General features: G+C 47.9%; 1 protein-coding gene across 1 annotated transcript; it reads left to right on the top strand.

Annotated features, from left to right (window-relative positions):
• The first annotated feature begins 948 nt into the window (after window positions 1-948).
• On the top strand, window positions 949-27,959 carry LOC8043396 (2-acylglycerol O-acyltransferase 2-A-like). Its single transcript, XM_029973088.3, has 4 exons — window positions 949-1,505; window positions 17,092-17,266; window positions 26,908-27,086; window positions 27,790-27,959. Exons 1-4 carry the CDS (start codon window positions 989-991, stop codon window positions 27,939-27,941), a joined length of 1,023 nt encoding a protein of 340 aa, XP_029828948.3. The 5' UTR covers window positions 949-988; the 3' UTR covers window positions 27,942-27,959.

Genomic DNA, 27,959 nt, shown 5'->3' with positions numbered 1-27,959 from the left:
GAGGCGCTGAAATCGCACACACAACACTGCTCCCACTACGGATTTTCATTCTTCGAAATCTTTTGTCAACTCCACACGTTCCTCGGTAACGCTGCGTTGGATGCGAAGAGTAGCGCCGGTAGCATGCTTGGCCGCTCACTCCGTTTCATGGCTCCGTCGCTCCGCGTGGTTCCGTGGCCTTCCTCCTGTGGCTGTGGCTTTTGTCGTTCGGATTTTAAATCCGATTCGTACTTTATGCTTGTCTCGGCTAGTCATGGCTCAATATATTTATCAAATGGGCGTAACAATTTCTGATGAACGCAACAATGTCTGGTAACGTGTTTTCAATAAGGAAACAAAAAGATTACTGGGAAATCTGGGCGAATATTTTAAAAATTTGCGTTCTTTCTACTTTACCCATCGAAAATGACATCATTTCGAAGTGACACTAAAATTTTATCGTGTAGCACGAAAGCACTTGCTGTGACATTCGATGCGCTGAAGTGTACTCGCTCAAGTGATACTGAATGAGTCCGTCTGACCGGGATATTTTACCATTTTCTAACAAAACTGAAGAATACTATAGGAGCATGTGCTATCGCGGGCAATATCAGCTGAAACTGTCCTTCATGATTCTTTACTTTACCTGAAGGTTTTTAAGAGGGCTATGATCCGAACTAGAAATGGATCGCCAACTTCGGGTCTAAGACTTCTGATTATTTCCTGAATTGAGAGGTAATGAAGCTTGTAGGGACCGCGGACCCAGCAAAAAAACCGAATCTGGAGTTTCAGCTGATATTGTGCACGGTGGTACACCTTCAGTTTATGTTTACCGATTTTTTGCAAAGGGCTATATCTGCATCAGAACTCTGATTTTCTGACTACACCTTTGAGCCACTTGAATTTGAAGCAGCGGAAAGGAATAAGATTGGGTTCATCTTCCGATCCGAAACCCTTGTTCCAGGTTCTGGTCCAAGCGAGGTGCATCACCGTCGCGGACCTACAGACGATGAAGGCGAGGCACACTTCTCAGGATGCCCCAGGATCAGCTGACGACTTCAAGAAAGAGTCGCTCTTGCAGCGACGACTGCAGACTGCCGCGGCGCTTTACATGACTGTCAGCTTCCTCTTCGGAGGCCTGGCGGGTGTCCTGTTGGCCGGCTACCTCCTGCTGTGCACCCAGCACTCCTGGCTGGCTGCCCTGTACCTGACCTGGCTCTACTGGGTCGACCTGGATGCGTGTGACCGTGGGGGCCGGCGCGTCCACTGGGTCCGTCAGTGGCGGCTCTGGCGCTACCTGGCCGGCTACTTTCCGGCACGGCTCGTCAAGACGGCCGAGCTGGACCCGCGCTGCAACTACATCCTGGGTTCGCACCCCCACGGCGTGCTTTGCGCGGGTGCCTTCATCAACTTTGCCACGGAAGGGACCGGGTTCAGCGACCTCTTTCCGGGCATCGTGCCGCATTTTCTGACGCTGCGTTTCAACTTTTGGCTGCCCTTTTTTAGGGACCTCATCATGTCCTACGGTAAGTTTGCTCTAGGAAGAAAGCGCCACATGGAGTGAAGAAGTTAACAGAAAAGCTACATCAGGCAACATTGGCGGCAGTTATTTCTTGGGCACGAAGCGTGTGATTATACATAGTCAGTGAAAGGTTAAGAGTTCAAGGCAAGTTTCTCCCACACTTTTGCAGAACTAGCGCTGGAAAGGAGGTCGCCTCCTTTCCAGCGTTCTCTCTGCTATACTGGAAATGAGCGCGAGAATCTTGTCCTGAGCTTTCAATCTGTCACCACTAAGAGATCTTAGTCCTCGCCGAACGTTGACGTGTCCTTCCTGTCCAATACATGCTCGGCACACGTGCCCAGAAAATGGCAGGCTTCGATAACTTGCGCTGCAGCTACGAGATTGCGCGCAATTTTGAAAAGGGCTGATTGCTCCGCAAAAACCTGGCACCATTTTAATGTAAACCCAAATGCGTTTACATTGAGATGAATCCCCAGCATCGTCATCCCGCTGCTTAGACTACCTGCCTATTTACGTGTAAGAGTAAAATCAACTAAAAAACACAATTTTGTGGTCAGGATTGATGAGAGAACTCATGAGATTTGTACACCTAATAGTGCAATGCCATGGCAACCGCGTTACCGTGGCATTGCCATGGCAACGCGGTTATATGCCCCATATTTACATAGCAGTGGCCCCTGAATCGGTTTCGAACAGGTGAGATTTTGAGCCCAACACTTGCCTGTCCTGTATGAAGTCGCGGCATGTGGCGGGCGCTCTCGACACCGCTCCGGGAGCGTCTACAGCGAGTCACAGCGCGCGCGGCTTTGGAAAGCGAGCGTGTCATGCGCATACTTCGGTGAAAACTCACTCATGAGTGCACTCAGTCACATCACTCAGCCTCACCGACCAGGCATGAGGCCAGTGAGTTCGATGAGTTCATAAATTCGGTTAGTTCATGAATACGGGGAGGTCATGAGTTCGGTTAGGGGAGTGGGTTCTGTGAGGAGCGTGAGTTCGTGAATTTTGTGAGTTCATGAGTTCGGTAAGCGCGTGAGTTTATGAGGTGGGCGAGTGCTTGAGTTCGATGAGGGACGTGGGTTGCTGAGTTCGCTGAGTGGCCTGAGTTTATGAGCTCGGTGAATGCCTGAGTTCGGTGAGGGACGTGAATTTGTGAGTTCGATGAGTTCATGAGTTCGAGGAGCGGCCTGAGTTTACGAGGTGGGTGAGTGCTTGAGTTTGATAAGGGGCGTGAGTTTTTGAGTTCGGTGAGTTCATGAGTTTAGTGAGGGGCGTGAGTTCATGATTTCGGTGACTGCCTTAGTTCGGTGAGGGACGTGAGCTTGGGAGTTTGGTGACTTCATGAGTTCGGTGAGGGACGTGAATTTGTGAGTTCGGTGAGTGGCCTGAGTTCATGAGTTCCGTGAGTGCCTGAGTTCGGTGAGGACATGAGTTTGTGAGTTTGGTGAGTTCATGAGTTCGGTGAGGGGCGTGAGGTTATGAGGTGGGTGAGTGTTTGAGTTCCGTGGGGGACGTGAGTTTGTGAGTTTGGAGAGTTGATGAGTTTGGTGAGGGGCGTGAATTTATGAGGTGGGCAATTGACTAAGTTTGGTGAGGGACGTGAGTTTGTGAGTTTGGTGAGTTCATGAGTTTGTGAGTTTGGTGAGTTCATGAGTTTGTTGAGGGGAGTAACTTTACGGAGGTGGGTGAGTGCTTTACTTCGGTTAGGGACGTGAGTTTGACAGAAGTTTAAGCTCATGAGTTCGGTGAGTGGCTTGAGTTTATGAGGTGAGTGAGTGCTACAGTTCGCTGACGGACGTGAGTTGGTGAGTTCGTGAGTGCGGTGAGGGACGTGAGTTTTTGAGGCGGGTGATTGCCTCGTTTCAGGGAGGGACATGAATTTGTGAGTTTTGTGAGGGACATGAGTTTATGAGGTGGGTGAGTGCTTGAGTTCGGTGAGGGATGTGAGTTTGTCAGTTCGGTGAGTTTATGAGTTCGGTGAGTGGACTAAGTTGATAAGTTCGGTGACTGCCTTAGTTCGGCGACGGACATGAGTTTGTGAGTTCGGTGAGGAGGTGAGTTTATCAGGTGGGTGAGCGCTTGAGTTCGGTGAGGGACGTGAGTTTCTGATTGAGTTTTTGAGCTCATGAGTTTGATGAGTGGCCTGAGTTCATAAGTTTGGTGAGGGACATACGTTTGTGAGTTCGATGAGTTCATGAGTTTGGTGAGGGGCGCGAGTTTCTAATGTCGGTGAGTGCTTGAGTTCGATGAGGGGCATGAGCTTATGAGGTGGGTGAGTGCTTGAGTGCGGTGATGGATTGAGTTTGTGAGTTCGGTAAGTTTATGAGTTCGGTAAGTAACGGGAGTTCATGAGTTCGGCGAGTGCCTGAGTTCGGTGAGCAACGTGAGTTCGGTAAGGGAAGTGAGTTTATGGAGTGGGTGAGTGCCTGAGTTCGGTGAGGGACGTGAGTTTTTGAGTTCGTTAATTCCCGAGCTCGGTGAGGAGCGTGAGTTTATGAGGCGGGTGAGAGATTGAGTTCTGTGAGGGACGTGAGTTTTTGACTTTGGTGAGTTCGTGAGTTCGGTGAGGGGTGGGAGGTTATGGCATGGGTGACTGCTTCAGTTCGGTGAGGGACGTGAGTTTGTGAGTTCGGTGAGTTGATGAGTTCGGAGAGGGGCGTGAGTTTATGAGGTAGGTAAGTGCCTGAGTTTGGTGGGGGATGTGGGTTTGTGAGTTTAGTGAGTTCTTAAGTTTGGGGAGGGGAGTGAGTTTAGGAGGTGGGTGAGTGCTTGACTTCTGTGAGGGACGTGAGTTTGTGAGTTCATTAAGTTCATGACTTCGGTGAGTGGCGTAAGTTTATGAGGTGAGTGAGAGCTTCAGTTCTCTGAGGGACGTGAGTTCGTGAGTTTCGTTGAGTTTATGAGGTGGGTGAGTGCTTGAGTTCGGTGAGAGACGTGGGTTTGTGAGTTGGGTGAGGGTCAATAGTGACAGATGGGCCTGTTGGTACATGATCTCTTTTGAAAAAAATGTGCGGCAAGACAGGGAAAAAGTAAGGAAGACAACACGAAGCGCTACTTTGAACTAAATGTTTATTGAAACAACACACACTACTTATACACCCAATCGGGATTCTCAAGCAAGATTTCAAATGCCTTGTCTGTTAGATGGACTGACTTGGCACTTATGCATCTGTAATCCTTCTGCAATCTAATATGGAAGGACTCGTACAGCTCTCTCGAAATTTTACTTCCTAGCTTTTCCAGAATTTTTTTTTCCAATTCCGGGGTGCAAGGGCATCTGTCGCAGTTAATAGCTAGATTGTCCGAGGGGGAATTCCTTACTAATAGCGCGCTCTCTCTTGCCCTTTCATTAACGCATCTGCCCTTTCCAATGACATGCAAACAGAGGGACGTGGGACTCTTAGGGCAATGTAGCTATTCACTGCGACAGATGCACTTGCGCCCCGGAATTAGAAAAAAAAAATTCTGGGAAAGCTAAAAAGCAAAATCTCGAGTGAGCTGTACATGTCATCCAAAATTAGATTGCAGGGGGATGACAGATGCATAAGTGCCCCGTCAGTCCATTTAGCAGACAAGGAATTTGAATTCTTTAGAAACCCGATTGAGTGTATAAATAGTGTGTGTTGTTTTAATAAACATTTAGTTGAAATAGCGCTTCATGTTGTCTTTCTTTTTCTGCCCTTGTCCTGCGGCGTATTTTGTCAAGAGTTCCGTGAGAGGCGCGAGTTTATGAGGTGGGTGAGTGCCCGAGTTCGGTGAGGGACGTGAGTTTATGAGTTGGGTGATTTCATGAGTTTAGTAAGGGGCGTGAGTTAATGAAGTGGATGAGTGCTTGAGTTCGGTAAGGGACATGAGTTTGTGAGTTCGGTGAGGGATATGAGTTTGTGAATTCGGTGAGTTCATGAGTTCCGTGAGGGGCGTGAGTTCATATGTTCGGCGAGGCATGAGGTCCCCAAAGGGGCCATGGGTTTCATGAGGGTTTGCGGGGTCACGTCGAGGAAGGCGAGTCATGTGACTTCTCCGTACATTTTCGGGGAAGTTGAGTCGACGCTCGCTTAGCTATTGCGCTGTTAGCTCGTACGGCTGGTTCTCTACGAGTGATGGGAAAGGAGAAAAGTGCCTATTAATTTATCTGCGCTCTTCGGCTCCGGTTCGCTTCGTGACGGCGTGATGTGGTATTTCAGCGCTGGTCGTTGATTCGTGATGGTGTGACAAGACAGGGGGCAGGGCTCTCCCGCTCGCCTCGGCCGCTCTAGTCTAGACTGCGAGGCACCGATACACGCGCGGTGTTTTGTTGTCTCGTGAAGGAGGGAAACAGGCGCCTGAAGGCCGACGTTAATATTTCCAGTACGCTCGTTTTCTGCATGATTGCTAATCCTGAAGCCACTATTAAAATAAAAGCAGGCTGGCAACTGCCACGATTCGACTGTATACTTGTTTGTTTAAGTTGTAGCATGGAGTTCTGTAAGAAAAAAGTGCGGGCACACGTCCCAGAGCTCGATTACGCCCGAAACGGCGCGCTTGTTTGCAATTGGGTTTAAAGGCTGTTACATTTATTTGGTAGCATATAAAAGTTAATTCAATTGTGGATTGTCACAGAACAACTGAAGACGCTACGTTTTTAAATTGCATGCAGAGATATGAAACGATCATTTCAATTTCACTTCATATAGGTGATGACAAATCGACGCTCCTAACCTGCTCTCAAACACCACATTAATCGCTCCAGAGGGAACCATTGAGCATAATTAGACACAAGACGCACCAGAAAACGTCTCGTGTACCGGAGAAGGGGTTTCCCTACTAGCTACAAGAGTATTTAGATATTAATTATGATTCCTATATGTTATTATTTATCAACCGGTACAGCTCGCACTAGTGCACGTCTCATTTTTTTACGAGAAGTGCTAGTTGTATTTTTAGCAATATGATTTATATCTATACGAGTATAAATAGGAGGGCGAAGGTGGTAAGATCTAAACCGAAGTAATTAAAAAAAATATTTGATATGCGTGGATGTGCGTGCGTGTACGAAAGCAACCTTCTCCGCCTGAACAAAAATTAAACGCGCCATTTTTTTGTATCTAACGAAACAAACCTTGAAGGATTGTAAACCGTTTAATTAAATTGCATGAACGCACCGTCCCATCTCATACATAGCGTGAATATTCGAATTACGCAATCATGGTTGCGAGTAAAGTCATCTAAATGTCGATTGTAAAATAACTTGCGCTTACACTAGTAGGCCTTTTATTTATTCAAATTAGTAAAGACAAGTTAAAAATTACTATCTGTCAAAATGTAATGCGTGATTTTATTAAAAAACGCAACTTTCTATTTGTAGTTTGTAAATATTGCCGCGCGCGCAGCTAGCCAAGCAGGCAGCGCGCGCGTGGCCTAACGGTTATCGCGCTTGCTTCCCACGCTGAATGCCAGGGTTCGATTTCTGGCCGCGGAGACTGATTTTTGTTGACACTGTAATGTAAGGTTCTGGTGAATTCGAGAACCGTCTTGCTGATTCGAGGTTGGAATGTTCCACTCGCCGAACCTTCTACGCCGAACGATCCAGAAACCCACGAGGGTACATAAGGGATTCCGCAAGGCGAGCGGAGTCAGTTTCGCCCCAGCGTTCGACTGTGCTGCTCCGCCGACTTCGACGCCCGCGACGCTCTGTTATTATCGTTGTACCCCTTTTATTTTTTTGGCACAAGTTCGCCACATTAAACGTTTATTTCTTCCTGTTTATTTCCTATTTTTTTGGTCACCACCCATGACAATATTTGCACTGAACATATTGACAAGTTTGAATACACGTACACATTGTTTGAGCGACAAGAATACCGAGGGCATTCGATACCGGTGAGAATTCTATGTCAGGATCCATAAAGTTTAGCATTTTACGAGGAAACAATTCTGTAGATTAGAACGTTCTAGTTTTAATTGATATGTGCGGTGCAACAGAAAACAAGAGACGCGATAAAAAAAATTAATATTCAATAATATGATAGGCAAAACGTTCTTCAGTTCTTCCTTCTTCAAGAAAAAATATCCACCAGGCAGCTATTTTAGGTAAATAATATTGCCGCGCCCAGGGCTGAGAAAGCAACGCTCGGTCACGGACCTCCAGAAAGTTCTCGTTTATTCATGTACCGCATGTAACTTCTATCATTTATTCCTGCTTTTGTTTTCTAGAAAGTGCGTGTTCATTCTCGCCCCGATCACGCGACGCTCGAGCCGCTTTCGCCGAATCTTCGAGATAGCGACGCACTCTAGATAAGAGGCCGCCCGCGACCTTGTCGAGTCTGTCTCGCCCCAGCGCTCGATTCTGCTGACACGCCGACTTCGACGCCCGCGACGCTCTGCTTTCTTCTGTTTCCTTCTTTATTTTTGGCACAAGTTCGCCACATTAAACGTTTATTTATTTCTGTTTATTTCTTGTTTATTGGTCACGACTCACCACCCGTGACATTCTATAGAAGTTACATGCGGTACATGAATCAACGAGAACTTTCTGGAGGTCCGTGACCGAGCGTTGCTTTCTCAGCCCTGGGCGCGGCAATATCTGTGAATGACGATAAATATAAAGACAGACCGTTCTGTAATAGCTCTACTTGACGACGAATTGCCGAGCAAACCGTCCCACCATCAACGTGAACTTCGCAATACGATTATCAGAAACAAAATACACACCCACGGCGGTGCATGTTGGACTAATACTAATTCACACCTGAATAAACAGGGTCCAGACGCTCACTTCATACTTGCATCAAGTTTTCGCGAATGCTTGGAACAGACAGTGCACACCGTGAAGAAAACTTAATGAATCTCGCGATGATGCATCCTTGCATCCCAACAAAGCGCGCCTTTCTCGAGCGCTCGGCTTGCGCGCGGCCGTCGCGCGGAAGGAGTCGAAGCGAAATAAACAAAAAGACAAAGCATTTCTTTACTTGGCGACGTGACGGCTGGCACCGGAGCGGCGGAAGGTGGCAGCGGCCGTGGCGGAGTTGTAACCGTGCGCAACACGAGCCCCAGCGCCGCGACCACGATGAGGGTGAGATATATACTTCTGAGTGAGTGAGTGAGGTTAATGGGGGAGTTCGATCAGGGGCGTAGTTTCGTGAGTTTGGTGAGCTCGGTGAGATCGGTGAGGGGCGTGAGTTCGTGAGTTCAGTGAGTTCATGATTTCGGTAAGTTCATGATTTTAGTGAGTTTGGTGAGTTCATGAGTTCGGTGAGGGGCGTGAGTTTGGTGAGTTCATGAGTTCAGTGAGTTCATGAGTTAATAAGATCTTAGTTAGTGAGAGAGGACTTGAAGGTGAATGCGGCCGTGAGGGTGAGGTTGAGTGAGTCTTAACTTTTTATTTTGAGCTAGCTACGAGAGAGTGAATTTCACCAAGAATGTCGACGTCTTATCAGGCGTCGTATACGCACGAACGCTGAGAATGGGATGGGTTGAGAAAGACCGTACAAGTCCTGCTTCCAGTAGGTGCTCATTTACTTCCGCCGTGATGAGAATTTGCGCGTTCGCATTGAAACTTTTTTTGTTGCGCCGATCGTAACGAAAGTTAGCCGCGACAGCGGGCAGACGAAGCAGACCACAGACAGGAAGCAGACGTACTCTAAGCCTAACTTAGCGGACCGAGCGGTGAGCAGACGGTGGGAGCTTGGTGGGATCGCGTCGGTGCGCAAGGCAGTCTGGGATTGAGTTCTTTTTCCGGCATCGCTGGGCATGATGTAATGCCGAATACTGCCCTATTTAAAGGTCCTTGCTTTTATCAAACGTTCTTCCTCGGGGAAGCTCCAGCCCATTTCAGGTTGTCGTCGTGTGCTTTTGGTTCAGAACATTCACTCTTTCCGCCGCCGATGCAAGACGCGCGGTACCTTTTTCTTGAAGTTTGTAAGCACAACTTCGCCTCATTCACTGCTGATTTTAGTTCGAAATTTATCTACAATTTTCCATCCGTGAAAATATGATCAAACGCCAGTAGCCATGTGGTCGTCGATGTGCTTCATTTGGAATTGCTCCACTGAATAGGCTTAGGCGCTTTCGCGGCGTTTCATCTAATACAGTTTGCTTCTGTTTTGGCGAATTCAGGGGTTCAATCGCCGGCGAGCTCTTGCCGGTGGCACCTGTAACTGGAAACGCACCACCGGAGCCCCACACACCCCTCTCCGCCCGCACACAAAGTGCAAGCAACTGGCGTTTTCGTTTGCCTCGATGACGCGTGTTCTCTGTTAACTTCTTTGATTATTTTATGGTACAGTAAGGACGCAACATAAATTCGGACTTTAAGATGTGTGTAGTAAACACAAGTGGCTTTACAATATTTTTTGTGGAAATATTGACATTACCACAGTCCGCACAGCTTACAGGGTCTTATATATAAACTTAATAGAAGGGCACATTAATAAATTTGTGTGGTGCAGCCCGCACACGAGTCAAATTTTAGAATTTTTTTGTTTGGATTTCTGTAGAACTGTTGTCATCAGTACAAGATTCACAAGAAGGCTTACTTAGCGTCGCTGTTCGTATTCTATTTTCTTGTTATTACACTTTTTTCTGGAGCCCTGTCTTTTCATTGCTCCCACGTATTTGAAATTGTAATGCGCGTCCAAGTGTCGAACTGCAGCACTATCCATACATTTTTATTTACGGCGGGCTCCCAGAGCAAACTGACCTAGGGCAAGTTAAACGAATTTTTCCAACATTTCTGACTTTCTTTCAAAACCTTTGATCTTTCTCTTCGTTGTTTTTGCTATCTATTTTTTTTTTAATTACAATGGGGCGTCTCTCTCAATGGCTTCGTTTTCAACTCGAACCCCGATCGGCGAGCGTGGCGAATGCTTTGGCTTTATTTCCGGCTCAAACCAGCCTCGAATTCGCCGTCGGTTCTCTTTCGCGATTCGAATATGACGATACCGAATACAGTGTGGCGGACAAACTGGCCGACCTTTCGGAGCTCGAGCAAAAATTGTGTCGGCATATTGCCGGCTCGCTCCTAAAAAGCGTCGCCCGAACGGCTTGCACTCGCAAGCCTTGGACCACGCGAACACCTTGCTGAAGATATGGCAAAATATTTGCTGGAAAAGGACCACCTGAATTCGCCATTAGTTCGTTGCATGCTAGCGGTGTGATTTTAAAAGTCGATATTTCTATATGGGACGCCGGCCCGCACCTTGACTGCTCGTGTATGTGTTCGTGGTACCGTAGCAACGCCATGGGAGAGGGCTCTAGCAACGGAGTGCAACTGTTGGTTTGACGTCACAGCACGCATGACCAATGGCGTTGCTCTGCGCAGGGAGGGGAAGGGTCGTAAACAGTGGGCTGGCACTTTCCACTCCGCCTCCCTCCGCTTCGTAGGAAACGCGCATTGTTACAATAATCAGTGGGTGTGGAGGCATTCTACGGTAAAGCGCGAAACACATGTACGACGAAACCGTCCGATCCGACGTCCGACCGCGCAATACGACGGTCGGAGGCGAGGGTTTTCAACGCTCTCCGATGCTACGAAAACCCTCTCCCCCAAGGTCATTCCGGCAGTCCGCACGTCGGATCGGAAGGTTTCGTCGTACATGTGTTTCGCGCTTAAGATTGTATGTGCTGCGGCATTTCAGAAAAAATGATGCCAAAAAAAAAAAGGTGCACCGATGAAGGAGTTCTTTATACACTCACAATTATTTCGCCACTTTCACATTGCATATCGTTTTCTACCGCTTCCTATATATACCATCAAGTGCTATCGAACCATTAGTGGCGATTTGTTTTTTGAAATAAAAGCTTTACTGTCCACCTGCTTCAGAAAACTTCGTCTGATAATTATAGTTTAATTAATAATCGTAGGATTCCTGCAGACACGACGCATTCAAAGCAATATTTGCACGTCTGTGAAATGTGGTGCCCAAGCCTCTCGCTCTCTCTCTCTCTCCCCCCCTCCCCCCCCTCCGAACCGTATATGCTCAAGGAACAGATTGTTAATTTGGGCTAGTTGGTTGCTGATGACTGGAAGGAAGCGCCGAAAGACGGGGACAAAAGAAGTAGATAACGACGACACGTGACGCACTCGCAACTGAAGCTTTATTGGAAAATACAAAGACTTAAATACTATGACAAACCACTCCATGTTTTGCCACCCCACTCTCTCTCTAAAAATAGAATCTCCTTATCTAACAATGCCACAGACGGCTCGCTGACGCACTTATCAACGCCCCTTGTTTTCATAATGAATGCTTCGTGTACTTCCCTTGTGGTTTTATCGCTGCGTCGTCCCAGGATGGCTGTGTTAGTAATCAATTGTGTGCACGGGCATCTAGCGCAATGTACTGCCAGATGCCCAGACGGCGTCTGTTTGACACCTGAAGGATGTTCTCTTGCACGTTCATTGACGCAGCGGCCAGTTTGTCTTACGCAGGAACGTCCACATGATAATGGATGTCGTAAACGACACCCAGGATGAACATTCCAAAAACTTATTTCTCTGTTTTTTGTGAATTCTTCCCTCTCTCTGTGTGGGCAATTAATTCGCTTGCGCAAAGATGAAAGATTGCTAGGGGCCGTGAGAACAACCGGAACGTTGATGCGCCCCGCAACTTTTTTCAGTTTGCAATCATACCCTACCTTCATGCCGTCTCCCACAAGCTGAAAAAATTTGCGGGGCGCTTCAACGTTCCGGTTGTTCTCACGGCCCCTAGCAAACGTTCGTCGTTGTGCAAGCGAATTAATTACCTACACAGGGGCAGGGAAGAATGCACAAAAAACACAGAAATAAGTTTTTGGAATTTTCATCCTGGGTGTCGTTTACGACAATCCATTATCATGTGGGCGTTCCTGCGTAGGACAAACTGGCCGCTGCGTCAATGAACGTGCAAGAGAACATGCGTCAGCTGTCAAACAGACGCCGTCTGGGCATCTGGCAGTACATTGCGCTAGATGCCCGTGCACACCATTGGTTACTAACACAGCCATCCTGGGACGACACAGCGATGAAACCACAAGGGAAGTACACGCAGCAATCATTATGAAAACAAGGGGTGCTGATAAGTGCGTCAGCGAGCCGTCTGTGGCATTGTTAGATAAGGATATTCTATTTTTAGAGAGAGAGAGTGGGGTGGCGAAACATGAAGTGGTTTGTCATAGTATCCCTTCCCTGTTTTATAACTTGTTCGTTGTTCTGCTGCCGTCTGTCTTGCCACTGTAGGGGGCCGGAGACTCATCAAGCTGTTCCTTTGCAGCTTTTTTCTCCAGCCTCCCCTTCATCATTGATGAGAAATAAAAAAACGGTTATTATTTAAGTCTTTGTATTTTCCAATAAACCTTCAGTTGCGAGTGCGCCACGATGTTGTCCTTACCTACATCTTTTGTCCCCGTCTTTCGGCGCTTCCTTCCAGTCAAGTATGCTGAAAGAGTTTGGCCAGTGGGCGGAGCTTTGTTGCCTGCTAGAAACAGCAAATTTCGCGATAACACAAAATGGCGTTACTTCTTTGTCTTCTTTGTTCCTGAGAAATCGCATAGAGTTCCTATGAGTCAGAGCCCCGAAATCTCGGACGAAAGTAGTCGTCCCCCGGTGACAGACTACGCTGCCGCGGTTGACAGGCTGTCAAAATCTCCTTAGGAAGGCCAAGCCCTTTCAGTACAAACGACTCTGTACATTCCATTTCCCCAGAGGAAATTTCAAAATTGTACATGAAATTTTCTAAAAAAAATGAGGACTGCTTTGATAATGCGATTGAACATCTCTACGGGTAAAACTGAAAGAGAGGAGGAGACGAGAGCATGGGGGGACGTCAGCACTCAAGCTCTGGCTAAAATGCTCACTTGGTAGACGCCAAGCGTGCCTTTGTTTTTACTCACACTTCGAACGCGTTCGGCGTCCGTCGTCCGGCGTTCAGCGTTCGCTTTCAAACGCGTTCGGACAGGGAGTAGGTACAAAGGCAGCTAGCTTGGCGTCTACCCTCTAATCATTGCAGTCAGAGCTCGGTGCTCTGGCATTCCCGCGCGCTCTCATTTCCTTTTCTCTCTCAGTTTCTAGGGAGGCAGAGTACCCGCACATGTGTTATTTCAGAAATAGACCCTTATAAAATAGGTTTTGCTTCTGGTTTCACCCAAGATGCAAATCTTCCATCTACAATCGGACATTCAACATGGTTAGTCACTGCCCTGATAAGGGGGATCGGTGGCCGAGTGGTCTAGCGCACACCAGCTCGGAGCACGTTAAGCGAAAGCTCGCGCTGCAGAACCCAGGGATCCTGGGTTCGAGCCCCACCCCTGCCCGTTTCGATCGGTTGAGCATCGTACCGGCGTGCGGTCGTGTATAACTACTGCGTGATGCACGTTAAAGACCCTAGGCTAGCGGTTGTACCGCACTGGCTAAATTTCTCATCTACAGCTGGGAGACTCGTCGCCCCTGTGAGGCAGACCAAGTTCTAGGCTGTATAAACACACACACAACCCAATTTTTTTTTTCACTGCCCTGATAGACAGCTGCATTTCTTAGGGCCTTTGCTTTCGGTTTAGAAGCAGTGGAAGTTTTTCTATCGCGTGGGAGCGCGACAATGCCACCCCTACTAAAGCCCCTCTATCTGGGAAAAGTGGCGCCATTTATTGTTATGGAAATGCTAGACACAAGTGCCGCGCGCCACATCTGGAAAGAACATGGCGTCTGAAATCTAGCTCAGTGCAACGCTGTGCCGCCATGATTTTCCCAAGGGCTGCACGTTGCACGTGCCTCGTGCATCGACGCATCTTGCGCTACTTTTGAAACTTTGAAACTGGTTAAAGCCTACGAAGCAGTCTTAACCACTCCGAGTATACTGCAGCCTGAACCACCCTGAACAACTGTTCCGACTAGGATGCCTTGGTGTGCGCTCTGCTTAGGGTGGTGGCATCTCGCCAGTTTGTCCCACGCGTTTATTATTTTGTGTTCTTCAGAAGCGCGTGAAAGAGCGTGTCCCTGCACGTGTTTGTGGCGTTGACTGTGCTATGGCGACATTTCGTTTTCTTCCATTTCCTTGTATCTCCCCCGTGAGCGAGTGCTGTCGGCATCGGGTACTACACAGGGTGGCATCACCCTAAACAGAAGGACATTGAGGCACCCTAGTTCCAACCACTGTGACTCAAACTGTGTGCAGTGTACTCGTATAAAACAACTGTTGTGCGCTGATCAAAAATACTTCTAGCTTACGATACGAAAACGCTTGTTTATTATTATTTTATTTTTTTTTTTTTGCGAAGAGGTAGAAGTATTTTTCGTAAGTCCCCGTGGGCACGCGGCCTCAGGGCCTGTAGTTCTAACTAGTGTAAACATTCCTCCAATTGAACCCTTGAGTTAAGGGGCCGCCAACATGATGATATTAGAGTGTTTTTCTAGAAAGTGTTAAAACCACTGGTTTCTACTCTAAGGGGCTGGATGGCGCATAGCTGCCTCCGAGCCTGGTGGAAGTGAAGGCAGCGGAAGTTCGATGCTTGTCCCGGAAATCGGCCGTCTGCTTGGCTTCCTATAGACCTTTTCCACAAAGGCGTCGCCATCTTGAATTGTCGTCACTTCCAGTATGGGCGAAAACATTACTTTGCCGTCACCACACCAATAGAAGACATTTAGGATCTAAGCCTAACCGTCACACATTGTCGTTTTGGCTCCCCTCTATTTTTTTACTATTTACAGGTTGAAACGTTTTACTATTTTGTCGTCGCCCATACTGGAAGTGACGACAATGGACCTTTTCCATATACCGACGGCACCAGGCGGTGGCTGCGCGAACTAAAAAATCGAGGAAGTGACCTGCGCTACCAATCAATAATGGGAGCTACGTTACCAGTTGCTTCGCTCTCTGAGCAGCGTCGCGTGCCCAATGCAACGAGGTAGGCCTAGCGCGACTTTAAAGAAGGAAATCCGTAGCGTCCACCCAAACGTCGTGTTTTTCTTTCCGTCCACTTTCTTTTTTTGTGTAACACAATTATATATATGCTGCAATTACGTGTTCTACTCGTCGATTTACAGCCTCAGTCCGAATTTCCTCGATTTTTTCGTGCCGACTTCCACCGCTTGGCATCGGGCGCTCGCGCGTGCGCAGAACGCTTCTCGGAAAAGGTCCATTCAAGATGGCGGCGCTCCTGTGGAAAATGTCTATAGTGCATTCAGTCGGTGCTTTGGTCCATGCTTTTTTGTGTCTTCGAGTGGGTTTTAATATCCAGTTTTGAATTAAATTGAGAAAATAGGGCGTTTGAACGTTGGACAAATGCGCACTTCATCAGCTAGAATCTAAACATTTTCACATCAGATGGCTTCCGAGGAGAGTTTTCGGGTCTGCGTGCGTTTTTTCTGTGCAACAACCAGCTCTCTTGTGATGACAATAAAACATCCAGCCCCCTGAACGTTGTTTGAACGTGCAATCAGAAGAGTTGAACACCTGTCAAGCACTCACTTCCGCGGCAAGACAATTACTTCCGGTGGTTTCAATGCGCCTTTCAGCTCACTAGTGGATGTCAGTGGTTAAAGTGCTGTAGGAGGAGTTAGGAGGGGTTAAAGCCGCTTCATGTTTTAAAAGTAGCACAAGGGGCGTCCATGCGACAACAATGAATGGCGCCACTTTTCCCAGAATAGAGGGGCTTTAGTAGGGGTTAAAGCCCCTCTATCCTGGGAAAAGTCCATTCATTGTTGTGGAAATGCTCGAGACACGTGCCGCACGCTACTTCAGGGAAGAACATGGGGTCTGAAATCTAGCTCAGTGCGGCTCTGTGCCGCCATGATCTTCCCAAGGGCTGCACGTTGCACGTGCCTCGTGCGTCGACGCATTTTGCGCTACTTTTGAAACATGAAGGGGCTTAAGGAGGGGTAAGATTGCAACGACCCCACTAAGCCGCGGTGTCAGAGTGAAACTACCCCCTTTTTAAGAGCTGTAAGAAAGCGCGCCTTTTTATTCTAGCCTGGCCGTTGTTTAATAAACTCAAAATGAAATTATAAACAACAATGCTTACTTACAAGTGTACAGTGCAAATATGGGCAGGACAAAAACTTAGAAGCAATTATATTATGTTACATTAAGTACGAAAAAAAAAGCGCTTATGCATCCGACTCTTCATGAAAGATTCAGCACACGCTCTTTGAAGTGTCACGTTTCTGTGCGTATTCAGCAACTCCAGCTATTTAGCGCTTCTGACTTTGAATGTCGCTGACCTGCCAATCTTCGAGTAGAACCAGGTTTTAGATCTTCAATATTTAACGCAAAATTGAAAAAAAAAAGTTCGACTAGAAATACACTATTATGCGCATGTAAGGATATTAAAAACGAGCTAACGCCGCCTGGGGGAGGGATAGTGCAAAATTGATCGGGTGCTTACTATTGCCGTTAGACGTTTACTAAATCCTTATGAGTGTATATGCTGACTTTTATACTTAGCAAGAATTGGTCATTCTTTCTTACAGTTGTGAACAACGTACTGGATAAATAATTTCCCCAAATTTTAATATTTTTGTATGGAAGTAGGATAACACTTACCAAGAATTCAAACCTGGCCGAAATTTGTCAAAACGTCCAGGGTTCCCCGAACCACTCGAACCTCAAATTGAAAAATAGTTCTCCATACTTCTTACCCAGGGGCGTGCGCCGTGTCCCGGGAGAATCTATTGTGGATCCTGACGCAGCAGGGTACGGGCAACGCGGCCGTGGTCATCATCGGAGGCGCCCAGGAGGCCCTGGATGCCCGACCGGGGACCTGCCTGCTCACGCTCGAAAGGCGCAAGGGCTTCGTCAGGTTGGCCCTGCAGTGCGGGTACGCGCTCACAGAGTGACTAAATGGCCGAGCCAGCATGTCGCATTCCTTTTCCTTACGCCGCCGACCCCTCATTGGCGCAGAGGGGTCACATGCTTCCAATATACAAAAAACGCTTACAAGGAAACGGCCTTGGGGATCGCCGGGCTTTGGGGCGGGACATAATTTTTTTTTTTTCACTTCATGTTAGCGAAATGTAGATCTCGCGCTGAAGTCTGACGAGAGGGAAAGTTCTTGAACATTCCCACATTGTGTGTGCAGCTTAGATACGTTAAAAAACATCATTGCAGTGAATTTAGGGTACTATGATATACAGTATTTAAAGAGCCGTTTCTGAGAGTCAACAACCAATCGTTTAAATCGCCAGAATTAGACATTGCGTCAAACGCAAGGAAGGTTTCAATAGCTCTTGATGAGGCTGATGGGATGGGACTGGCTCGTGTTGGTTGCACCGTAAGAGGGCACCCAAGGAGGAGGAGGAGGGGCGGAGAGAGGGGGAGGGAGGGAAGGAAGGGGGGGGATGAGGAGAGAGGTGGAAGGACATGGGGAAGGAGGGAGGGCAGAAGCAACGAGGTAGAGGGGCTTAGAGTGATAAACCGGAAGTTCGGAAGTGGCACCCCCCCGGTTGCCGCCATATTTTACGCAAATGTGACCACTCGTCACGTGACCTCCCAAGAGCCGTGACGTCACAGGTAAGATGGCAGCGCCCAGAGCTGGCGGATGCGAGTTTGTTCGGTGCGCGGTAGCCGTGATGTGCAGCTGCTTTCCGACGACTTCGGGCTTCTTCGTGCTCGCTGACGCAGGTATAATGTGAAAATATGAAGGAATGAGACTTTATACCGTTTTTGCGCAAGATCGCTCTGGATCATCTGGATATTAACGTTTGTGAGACAGCATCAGCTGTGGATTGCCGTACCGGTGCTTGGATTCCGGGATGTGTCCGAAGATCGATAGAACTTTGAGTGCTTCTAACATGAAATTTTTGCATTCTCTTAGCTTTGTTTGAACGTTGAAATATCTGAGAATCTACGAAAAATGTATACGTCGCGTTAGGGCCTAAGGGAAGTTGTTTCAGCCCTCCGTCACCGTACAACCATAGCAACTTTTAGCGAGGAAGCTCCTGCGATTTTAACCTTTTGTGCTAATCCACGATTCTACATTCGATCGCTTTTCTTCCTTTTTTTTTGTGTGTGTGTGTGAGTGCGAAGTGCACCCTTATTTTCAGCTACGAGGTTGGCGTTGTATTGAGTATGGGGAAGAATAAATCGTTGCAGGCACCTGCTTCAAAGCTATTCGACTTGCTATAAGAACAACTGTTTTGGTGCATGCATAGATTAACTGCGCATTTTTTCTGTTTTGTAGGATTTATTGCAGCTATACTCTTTTCCATCAAGAGTGCATTGTATTAGTCGGTCAATTATTTAATTGTTCTAATTACCTGGATAACATGCTTCATATTTGTGTTCATCCCTTGCCTGGAGAGGAGTCTTGTTGAAAAATGTTGACTACCATTCCTTTCGGTCTCTTCAATAGACTCTTTTTAAAAGTGTGGGCTGTCTATACTTCGCATCACCATAACTTGGAAAAGGCCAACCGCCACAGCCCCCTCGAGCCAATCAGAGAGACGGAGCGAAGGTGTGAGACAAATCTGTGCAGACGAGCACTCTGGTGATATGCTGTCATGTGCCTCTCTCCAATGTGTGTATTGACTCACCGAGACCGTAGCCTTTGCCATCTGCCAAATTCTGATGAAACAAATTACAGTAGCTACTACTGTAATTACCCCAGGCTTTCATACTTTGGGTATTTGTTCGACAAGAATGTTATGTCTGCCATCCCTGTGAATTCGGCTCAGCACCTATTGGACTCGAATGCTGCATTGGCGTTCGACGTGAACTGGGGCCCATTCGTGTGCCTTGCACCGAAAAAAATGGTGACGGTTACATATAGGAAGTGTCATGCTATATAACATACATATAGGAAGTGTCATGCTATATAACAATGCATCAACACATACTATTAAACTATATGCTCAGAGGTGTGTTTGTTTTTCCAATTAACAAGTTACAGCAGTGTGCTTTAATGCTATTATCATGTGTGTAGTTTTAAGTATCCTCTCTGCAATGCTTACGAAGGCCCCTGGAAGGAATAAATTAATAAATAACATTTTCACATCACTGGAGTTGGTTTTCGGATGCACCACATGTTCAGGAAAGGTTGAACGAGTGCATCCCCTTGCAAGAAGTCTGCCAGTCTGGTATGACCCCTTAATTAATATTGAAGGGTCAGAGAAGCGAGTGTCCTCGTAAGGTCCAGAGCGTGCAATGGACACAATTCTCGGTGTGTAGACTCTCAAGGCATGAAGGCAAGCGGAAACATGTTTATCTGGTTAGTGTATCAAATATGTTTATTTCCACTTGATTACATAATTATTGATTCTTAGTAAATGGTTCCATAACGAGTTCTTTCTGCGACAGTCTCGTGTCAGGCGTTCAGTCGTAGTACCTGTGGACCTTGTTGTCGGATGACGCTCCTGGCACGTCGGTGTTCAGTTTGGTCGAGTGGCAACTTTGACCGACTGATGCTGTCTTGTAATCATACGTCATGTGCACTGAAGCTGCAGGGCTGGCTTCTAATCCGAAAATTTTCCTGGTAGTTTTCGGCATCAATGTAGCAAGCTCGGGCATGTATTGCTTACGTGGCTGTGCCTTTTGCTGTACCGTTGACTTGAAAGCTGGCAACAATTTTTGTTTGCTATCCAAGTCTGGTGATGCTTGCAGTTAACTTTTGAGAGCAACCAACCATTCTATTCCTTCAAGTCACTCAGGGGCATTCTCCCTCAAAGTTGGAAATTGTGTGCTTCGTGGAGTGGACACAGAAAATTGGTGTCAGCAAAATTTTAGGTATTGTCCTTGGACGACAACTGACACCAAATCCACTGTCACTGCATCGCCGCTCACCTGCTTTGTCGTGCTTACCTCTTGTTGAGGTGATGGACATGAGGAGCTTTGGGGTAATCAGGGATTCAGAATCTTCGATTCAGCACCTTCGGCATCAGGGACAAAGGTCGCCGAAGGTAATCCTTAATCTCCCGTGGTCGCTCCTTGAGACGTAATCGAGGGTCGTTTGGCACGAACCCTCGCCGACCAATTCATTGGTACGGGCTGCTTTGGTAGACATGGTCGGCTTCATACAGTGGTAGCAAAGTGGTTTTCGGTCGCACATTCGCATCACCTACGTTTTCCTCGGTGTACTTTGTTGAGCACAGTCCTACACACGATGTCGGGAATGCTTCGGCGTTAGAGTGTCTCATTGAATTGGCATTGAATACTAAGGGGCAGCCGGTGGCGGTCGTCGTGCCATTGTGGCGTAAGTTGCCCTTGGTTTGTCAGATGCCGCTTCGCTCGCAGAAGTCTCGGTTGAAATACCTGTCAAACTTGTTCCGAAACAATGTCGCCAATCAAAATAAAAGCCGGGCAACTGATGGCAGGAAGTAGCTTCCTGATCTCCTCCCAGACAACGTCGTGGGTGATGTCGTGGATGCCTGGGAGGCTGGCGTCGAAGTAGTAGCTGGACAACTCGAGTGTCGAAACGCCGGGAAGTTGTTCATAGTGGCAGGCTCGGGCATGCAGTGCACATTCCATGTTGGAAGCCTCAGTGATATGAACACTTCGACTGTTGTTGGGGGGTTGCGGACAAGGCTGCCGAAGGTGTTGTCCCTCACGTGAGGCGCATGGGATTCTTAGGTTCTTGTCTTCTGTAGCATCAAGGTCGGCGTGGGCGTGGGCGCTCGATCAAGCACAAAACATCCTCCACGAGTGCGGTGGCGCTCTCATTGGGGCAGTGTCCTGGACAGAATCAAGAATGCGGCTCTCTTTCGTTGATGTTGGCTGACGGATGCGCGCTTCAGCTTGATCTTGCAAACTTCCCATGACGTTAAGGAGGATCCATGGTTCTCAGACCAGCGCCGGCAGTTGCTTCCACGAGAAGTATAGGTTCTGCAGGAGCTGGTTGTCTGTCCACCCAATGTGGCGGGCGACACTGTCATATTGTTCAATACAGTCCTTGACGTCTTCATACAGCTTGCTTGAAAAAGCGTCGGAGTGTGATTTGCGACGGGCATGCAAACAATGGTGGGAGTGGACACGGTTTGCTGCTACAGGTTTGTCATTGTTGGCTTAGTCAGCTTCGGATTTTCTGACAGGAGACCAAATTCCGGTGGTTTTCCTGGTAGCAGCAACTGGCTCGGATTTCAGGTGCTTCGTTGTGTATTTCCGAGGTTACTCCTTGTGGTACTCGGTCGTCTAGCGGTTGTTCTGCCAGGCTCGGGTCAGGACTTTGCCTACGGCTCGACAGGGGTATCAGACGCAGAATAGTCCGCCAGCCGTGTCCCATTATCGGGTAACTCGGCTGAAGAGCCGGCGGGTTCACACAGAGTGAAGGGCTACGGGTAAAGTGCCCAGCACCTCCACCTGAACATACGATTACAGCTGAGCATTGCAGTGTCCCAGAATAGTGAATATTGATAGAAGATAGGACTGGAACAAAGATCCGTGACAGTATAACAAAACTAGCAGAAGAGAATCTATCCTGACCACTGAAGAAGCTGCATTGCTTTAGTGGCATTCTGTCCGAATAAATCCTCTCCTTCGGGGTTTGGCGACTGCCGTGGACGAACGGAACTGAAATGGATGTGGGACCACTTTTCTGGTAATGAGCCACTGCAGACCGTTGCCACAAAGCGGCGTGAGCTGGGTACGTAACACGCTCGGTGAAATGTCCGAACAGCTTGCAATTCGCGTAACGAGTATGGATGAAACGTTTGTGTTGACGAAACGTGCGACAGACCAGCTGGATCAATACCAACTGCAACACCTGTGCTCCGTGAAAGTGCTCGTCTACGCCGGAACAATTTCGGAAGCAGCACAGCATCACCTAAAGCATGGCACAGGAACTACCAGCTTGAAGGCAGCTCTTCGGTGCGCCGCACACCTGAGCTCCGTGAAAGTGCACTTCTACGCCGGAACAATTTGTAAGCAGCACGCATCATTCAGCACGGCACGGGAACTACCAGCTTCAAGGCAGCCTTCCGGTGCGCCGCACAACCGAAGTGAGCCCTCGGTCATTTGATCGAAGCTGCACCGCGATTGTACACCGCCAAGCACGACTCACGCAATTTCCGTCGCTAAACTGTGTGTCCAAATACATTGCACACGCTTCACTGCAAACCTCGAAGATTCCGATGGTCAACGAGAGCACAGAAACGTCGCCTTAAATTTTATCCTAGCGGTATCCGAATCAATCCGAGGTCCGAGCAACGTAGGTCAGATTGTCTCTTCCGTGGCAATATCCCGGTCGGTCACCAGCGAAATGCACACCGTTTCTCCGTATTTTCACGTTATACCTACGTCAAACACCACGCTGAACTCTGAACTCGCTTTCGACCGGCCTCATATGACGGCTTCCGCGTCTGAAATTAACTCGCCAAGACGAACGACAACCAACAAAGCATCCGACAAGCTCCGGCCCAGCTGGGGCCAGCCGCTACATGGGCGCTGCCATCTTTCCTGTGACGTCACGTATTTGGTTTGGTCATGTGACGTGTGGTCAAATTTGCGTACAATGGCAGCCTCCTTATGGGGGTCACTTTCGAGTGCAGACCGGAACCCCGGTTTATCGCTCTAAGCCCCTCTACCTCGTTGGGCAGAAGGAGGAGGGAGTGAGCGCGAAGGAAAGGAGGGGGAGGGAGCGAAGAGAAAGTAGGTTCAAAGAGGGGGGGAGGGGGATGGGGAGAGAGGGAAGGGAAGTAAACGAGGAGGGAGAATACAGATATGAGGAAGGTCTGGAGGCAGGTGGGTAAGAAGAAAGGAGGGGAGAGGGAAGGGACGGAAAGAGGGAGAAAGAGAAGAAGGTGGGGATGGAGAGAAGAGTAAGCAGTGTATCGTGATGTGAAGTGTGTAGCTTACCTGACGTCAATTTCGCCACTAAATTTAGCGGGAAAACTGAATTGATGTGTAGGTCACGGGATGTCAAGTTCTTCGCTAAATTGAGCGGGGAAACTGAATAGGTGTGCGTAAAACATAGACCTCGTGATATCAATATTCTGCTAAATTTAGCGGGGAAACCAAATTAGTCTCCAGGCCTCGAGGCGTTAGGTCACGTGATATCAATTTTCCTGACAAATTTAGCGGGGAGGTTAAATCGGTGTTTTAATCAAATGACATCGATTTCCCCGCTAAATCTAGCGCGGATTGTACGGACGGACGGACAGACAAAATGGCATTGGGGGTTCTGTGAAAAAGCATTTCAAGCTTTAATAGAGTTATTTTTATGATGCAAGCAGACGACACAACGAGAACGACGACGACGACAAGAACAAGCAGACGACAACGACGACGTAGCACGCGCGCGCGCGCTTCCGTGGGACCTAAAAGGTGCACATCCACGCATGCGAGGTGAATCGCCGTCTCTCGTGGCGTTCGTCGTGTCTCCTGCAAGAGCGACAGTCGCGTGCCGTAATATATAGATGCTTTACACACGCGCCAAATTACAGCCGCCATTGCTGACCTTCTCTTGTCTTACCGAGATGCCGAGCAACTGAAACGGTAGTTGACGATCCTCTACAAAGGCCGATGCTTTAGAAAAAGGACACAGTTGAATCTAATATGGCAATAACCTGGCCTGCTATGGTAATAATGAAGTGAAGTAAACGGAATAAGAGGAAGCAAAAACTGAAGGTCAGTTATGGCGGCGTCCATGCACAGGTGCTGCAAAGCGTCTATAGAAGCCAAAGTTTGGGACCGTTGCGATGCTCTGCTCCGCAAACGACTCTTGTTTTGCACCCGACGTGTGCGCGTGCTAGCTCGCTTTAGGTATTCTCTATGATACATAACGTCTCATTAGTAAGGAGGTCGGATGTTTTTCTGTTAACAAAATCTCAGGAACGTCGGAAGGCAAGGTTTTTAGGTGCGAGCCATACAATGAATCGCTGCCGGGTGGGCCGTGGTATATACCAGGTACTCACATCGCAACTACTGTGCCTGGAAGGTGTCTACGATTGGCGCGTTTAGAATCCCTTCCAGCCCATGCACCAAATGTAGTCATGATGTGACCAATAAATGGCCTCAAAGGAGCAAGCGTGGCACGCTGCCGTATGTCGCGATCCTGGAGGTTGGTTGCAGAAGTTTTTGGAAAAAATGTTCGAGCGAACGGAAGTGTCGCCGTCGTCATGGCGTAGCAGCTAGCTCCTGGCCGCTTCCGTCGACTGCCAAGTTGGAAAGCGACACGCGGCGGAAGAAGTGTGTGTGTCGTACCCAAGTCCGCTGCCGCAACGCCCCCAGGACTGCGGAGACTCGTTCTATAGCCCCACACCGAAACAAAAGCCCGAACCGAAAATTGCTGAACAGCGATATATTTATGCGGACAGACCAGCCGGAGCAAATCCCCTTTTGAGGTTCCACGATAGACCAAAATCTGAACGGATATTGAAAACAATTAGCCGGTCGAATCAATATATCGTAGCGGTTACACTGGCGCCTGGAACGCCTCTTGAATTGTGTGGTTACCGCGTCCTAAAAGGTGGTCCCCCGGTTTCCACCTAATTACGTCATAAATATGACCTCCGGCTGCCGTCCTGGTGGAGGTCACAGGAGCAGTAATGGATGGGTCAAACGCCTTTTCTGCTCAAGGTCATTCTCCAGCTTGTCTGATTTTTGTCGCTGCCACCCGCCTCGGAGAACGGCACAACGCGCTGGTTCAACAACACGTAGTCATGTATTGACGGTCCTCGCCTCGCACCACCACCCAAAAGGCTCTTGAGAACGCGGCGTGCGACTCTCAGAGGACTTGTCTCGCGTGCACAAAGACCACAGTTCCCACGATGCATGGCGGCAGCGGTAGCGTAATGAAACTCGCTCTGGAGATCGGTCTGCTTTATTGGAACGCGGCAGCACCGAGTCATGGAGTTATTAACAAAAAGCGCTAGAGTTTCAGGAGGCGCTAGTGTGCTGTTACATTCTGAAGCAGACGGCAAGCAGTCCAAATTTGACTTCCGGTAATACATTCCTATGAAAAAACGCAAATGCATTTTCTCTTCACGCTCGATTATAGGTGTAAATATTGCTTAGTAATTTGACAGATTAAAAAGTTTGGAACGTTTTAAAATCGGATGTAAAAAGTATGTGTCAGAGCGTTTTTCTTCAGAATTCATGGTGTCGAACACTGCGCTAAAATAGCCCAATACGCATGTATAATCCGTGTTGACGTTGTAGAGTGCTATTATTGGGCACGTAATTGCGCATATGGCCAAAGCTATGAAGCACGCAGAGTGAATCAGCTTGAGCGAATACTAAAAGGATGTTAATATATGCCAAGTCAAACATTCTAAACAGAAAACAGGAACGAAGCATGGAGTTTTGGAACGAAGAACGTGCACAGCATTTGTAACAAGCTGTGCACGAATAATCATTGAAAGCTTGTATTGACATATCATGCTCTACAACATAGACCTCGACCTCAGTTTTCGCTAACTTAAACATCGCTCAGTAATAAAAAAAAAAATACATTACCTAAATAAATTACGCTTTTATAACATGAAAAAAGCTACATAGTACCCGTTACGAGTAAAAAAACTTCGCTGATTTCTATTATTCCCCGGTGAACAAAAAAATATCACGTGCATTTTCCCATAAGAATACACAGGGAGTCTGGGAAAGTAGAGTGCTTGCTGTGTGGTTCAATTTGCAACCGGAAGTCCCGTAGACACTAGAGAGTTTGAGTAGATCGTGTTTTCAGGCCACGCTATTTGTAGCGGGAGCTCGAGCTGCCACTTCGATGTATGCTCTGGAGCGCGCGCCCGTAGCGGTAGCGGGCCTTTGAAAACGGTCTACTAAAACTCCCAAATAGCGGCAGCTGAGCCCCTAGCGTTTAATAACTTTATGTACCGAGCAGAGCGCTGGCACTAGCTCGCGGACCAGAAGAACCAAACACTCGTAACTACCTCAACCCATTGCGGCAAAGAAGTGTGCTTCTTTTTTTTTTCCCCTGTTTTTCTGTCGCTTTCTCTCGCGCTTTTTCTCTCGGGGAACCGGGAGTGAGCTCATTTAATAAAGCAGAGCGCCGCTGTCTGTCTGAAGTGGAACTCTAAAGAGGTTCGGCTGGCACTGGTGTCTAATCAGTAAGGAAACGAGCGCTACGTCAGCAGTCAACTGCAGCCAGCCTGTCGCCTTTCTTTGCTGAACCTACCGGATATGGTTAGATGCAAGCAGTATAACACCTTTCTGTGTTTGAAATCTGATAGCAATATAATAATATTTAGATAACCTGAAAATGATGGAAGGGCTTGACCGATCGACTACTCGACGTTAAATTGTACGTTCTTTGTCTTTTGTTTCATAGCAGTTAGTGACGGTCGTCATTAGATAGTATTAATAAATCGTTCCAATACCTCCGTGACGATACCCGATGGCCATCTAATGAATGTGCAAAGGCATCGGCGTAGTACCGGGTATCTTTATCGGAGCCATCGAAACGATCGAATAAAACTTCGTATTGCTGCTAAGAACGTCGCTTTGGCGAGCCGTCAGATGGTGAGAGACCTCTCACGTCCCATTGCCACGATATTTCTTCGCACTTCTTTACAGTGCGCACCTGGTCCCGGTGTTTTCCTTTGGCGAGAACGACATCTTTGACCAGGTACACAACCCGCCGGGCTCCAGGCTCCGGAGGATCCAGGAGTTGGTGAAGCGCTGGATCGGCGTTGCCCCGGTCCTCTTCCACGGCCATGGACTGCTACCCTTCCGGGCCCAGATCGTCACCGTTGGTGAGCTGCACCAATCGGTTGTTTTCTACATAAGACGGGAGATGATATGACCTAGGTAAGGGCTTGCCGTAATATCCCGGAAAAACGCCCATCCCCAGAGGCTACCCACTTGCCATTTTCCTCTATCATGTCTCCAACGTAGATGGGCAATTATTCGGGATTTCGCGGTATCCACAAAAAAGCTTTGAAGAATCGGAGGAGAGGAATTATTGGAGAGGAATAAAGAGCCTAGATGGTAAATAGCGTTAATCTCAAACCATGGAGAGCGTTTGAAATGGAACGGCGGACGCCTCTGGCGAGGCTTGGTCGCAAATTCACATGCGCTGTTTTCACGTGGCAATGAGGAAGGCAGGTGGAAAGGCGGATACGCTCGCAGACGACCAACGCCTTCGTCACCTCCTCGCACTTCGTGCTGCAAACGTGGCCCATAAACCACGTGATCCCCATCGAGCATTTGGACACTCTCTGTAATACAGGCCCTGCAGAAAGGAGATCAAACGATCGTGCCTCTAGCGGCTAAGTTGACAACTAAGCCTATGGGGAAAAACATTAAATATTCGTCGTTCTTGCGGCTCAGCTCTCGGTTCGTGTAGCCGAATGGTTATCAAACATATTTCTCGATTTCGAAGTCAGTTGACTTTGATTCGGAACCTCGTAGTTTTAAACATTATAAGACTCTTTTTAATGTTCTTTTTTTTTTCAGTTGGCAAGCCAATTCACGTGGAACGGATGGAGGAACCAACTCTTAAGCAAATTGACGAGTTGCACAGCAAATATAAAGAGGCTCTCGCTAAACTTTTTCACGAAAACAAACATAAATACGGTGCGGAAAATCTACAACTTCAAATAAACTGAAGGAAATATTTGCCTAAA

This window comes from Ixodes scapularis, unplaced genomic scaffold (genome assembly GCF_016920785.2).
Source record: "Ixodes scapularis isolate PalLabHiFi unplaced genomic scaffold, ASM1692078v2 PGA_scaffold5__190_contigs__length_132052651, whole genome shotgun sequence".
Lineage (NCBI taxonomy): Eukaryota > Metazoa > Arthropoda > Arachnida > Ixodida > Ixodidae > Ixodes > Ixodes scapularis.
This window is presented reverse-complemented; position numbering and strand designations above follow the sequence as displayed.

Coding starts and splice junctions, on each gene's coding strand:
- LOC8043396 (XM_029973088.3), top strand. CDS start 989: ATGAAGGCGAGGCACACTTCTCAGGATGCCCCAGGATCAGCTGACGAC. Junction 1,506..17,091: donor GGACCTCATCATGTCCTACG/GTAAGTTTGCTC, acceptor CTTCTTACCCAG/GGGCGTGCGCCGTGTCCCGG. Junction 17,267..26,907: donor AGGTTGGCCCTGCAGTGCGG/GTACGCGCTCAC, acceptor ACTTCTTTACAG/TGCGCACCTGGTCCCGGTGT.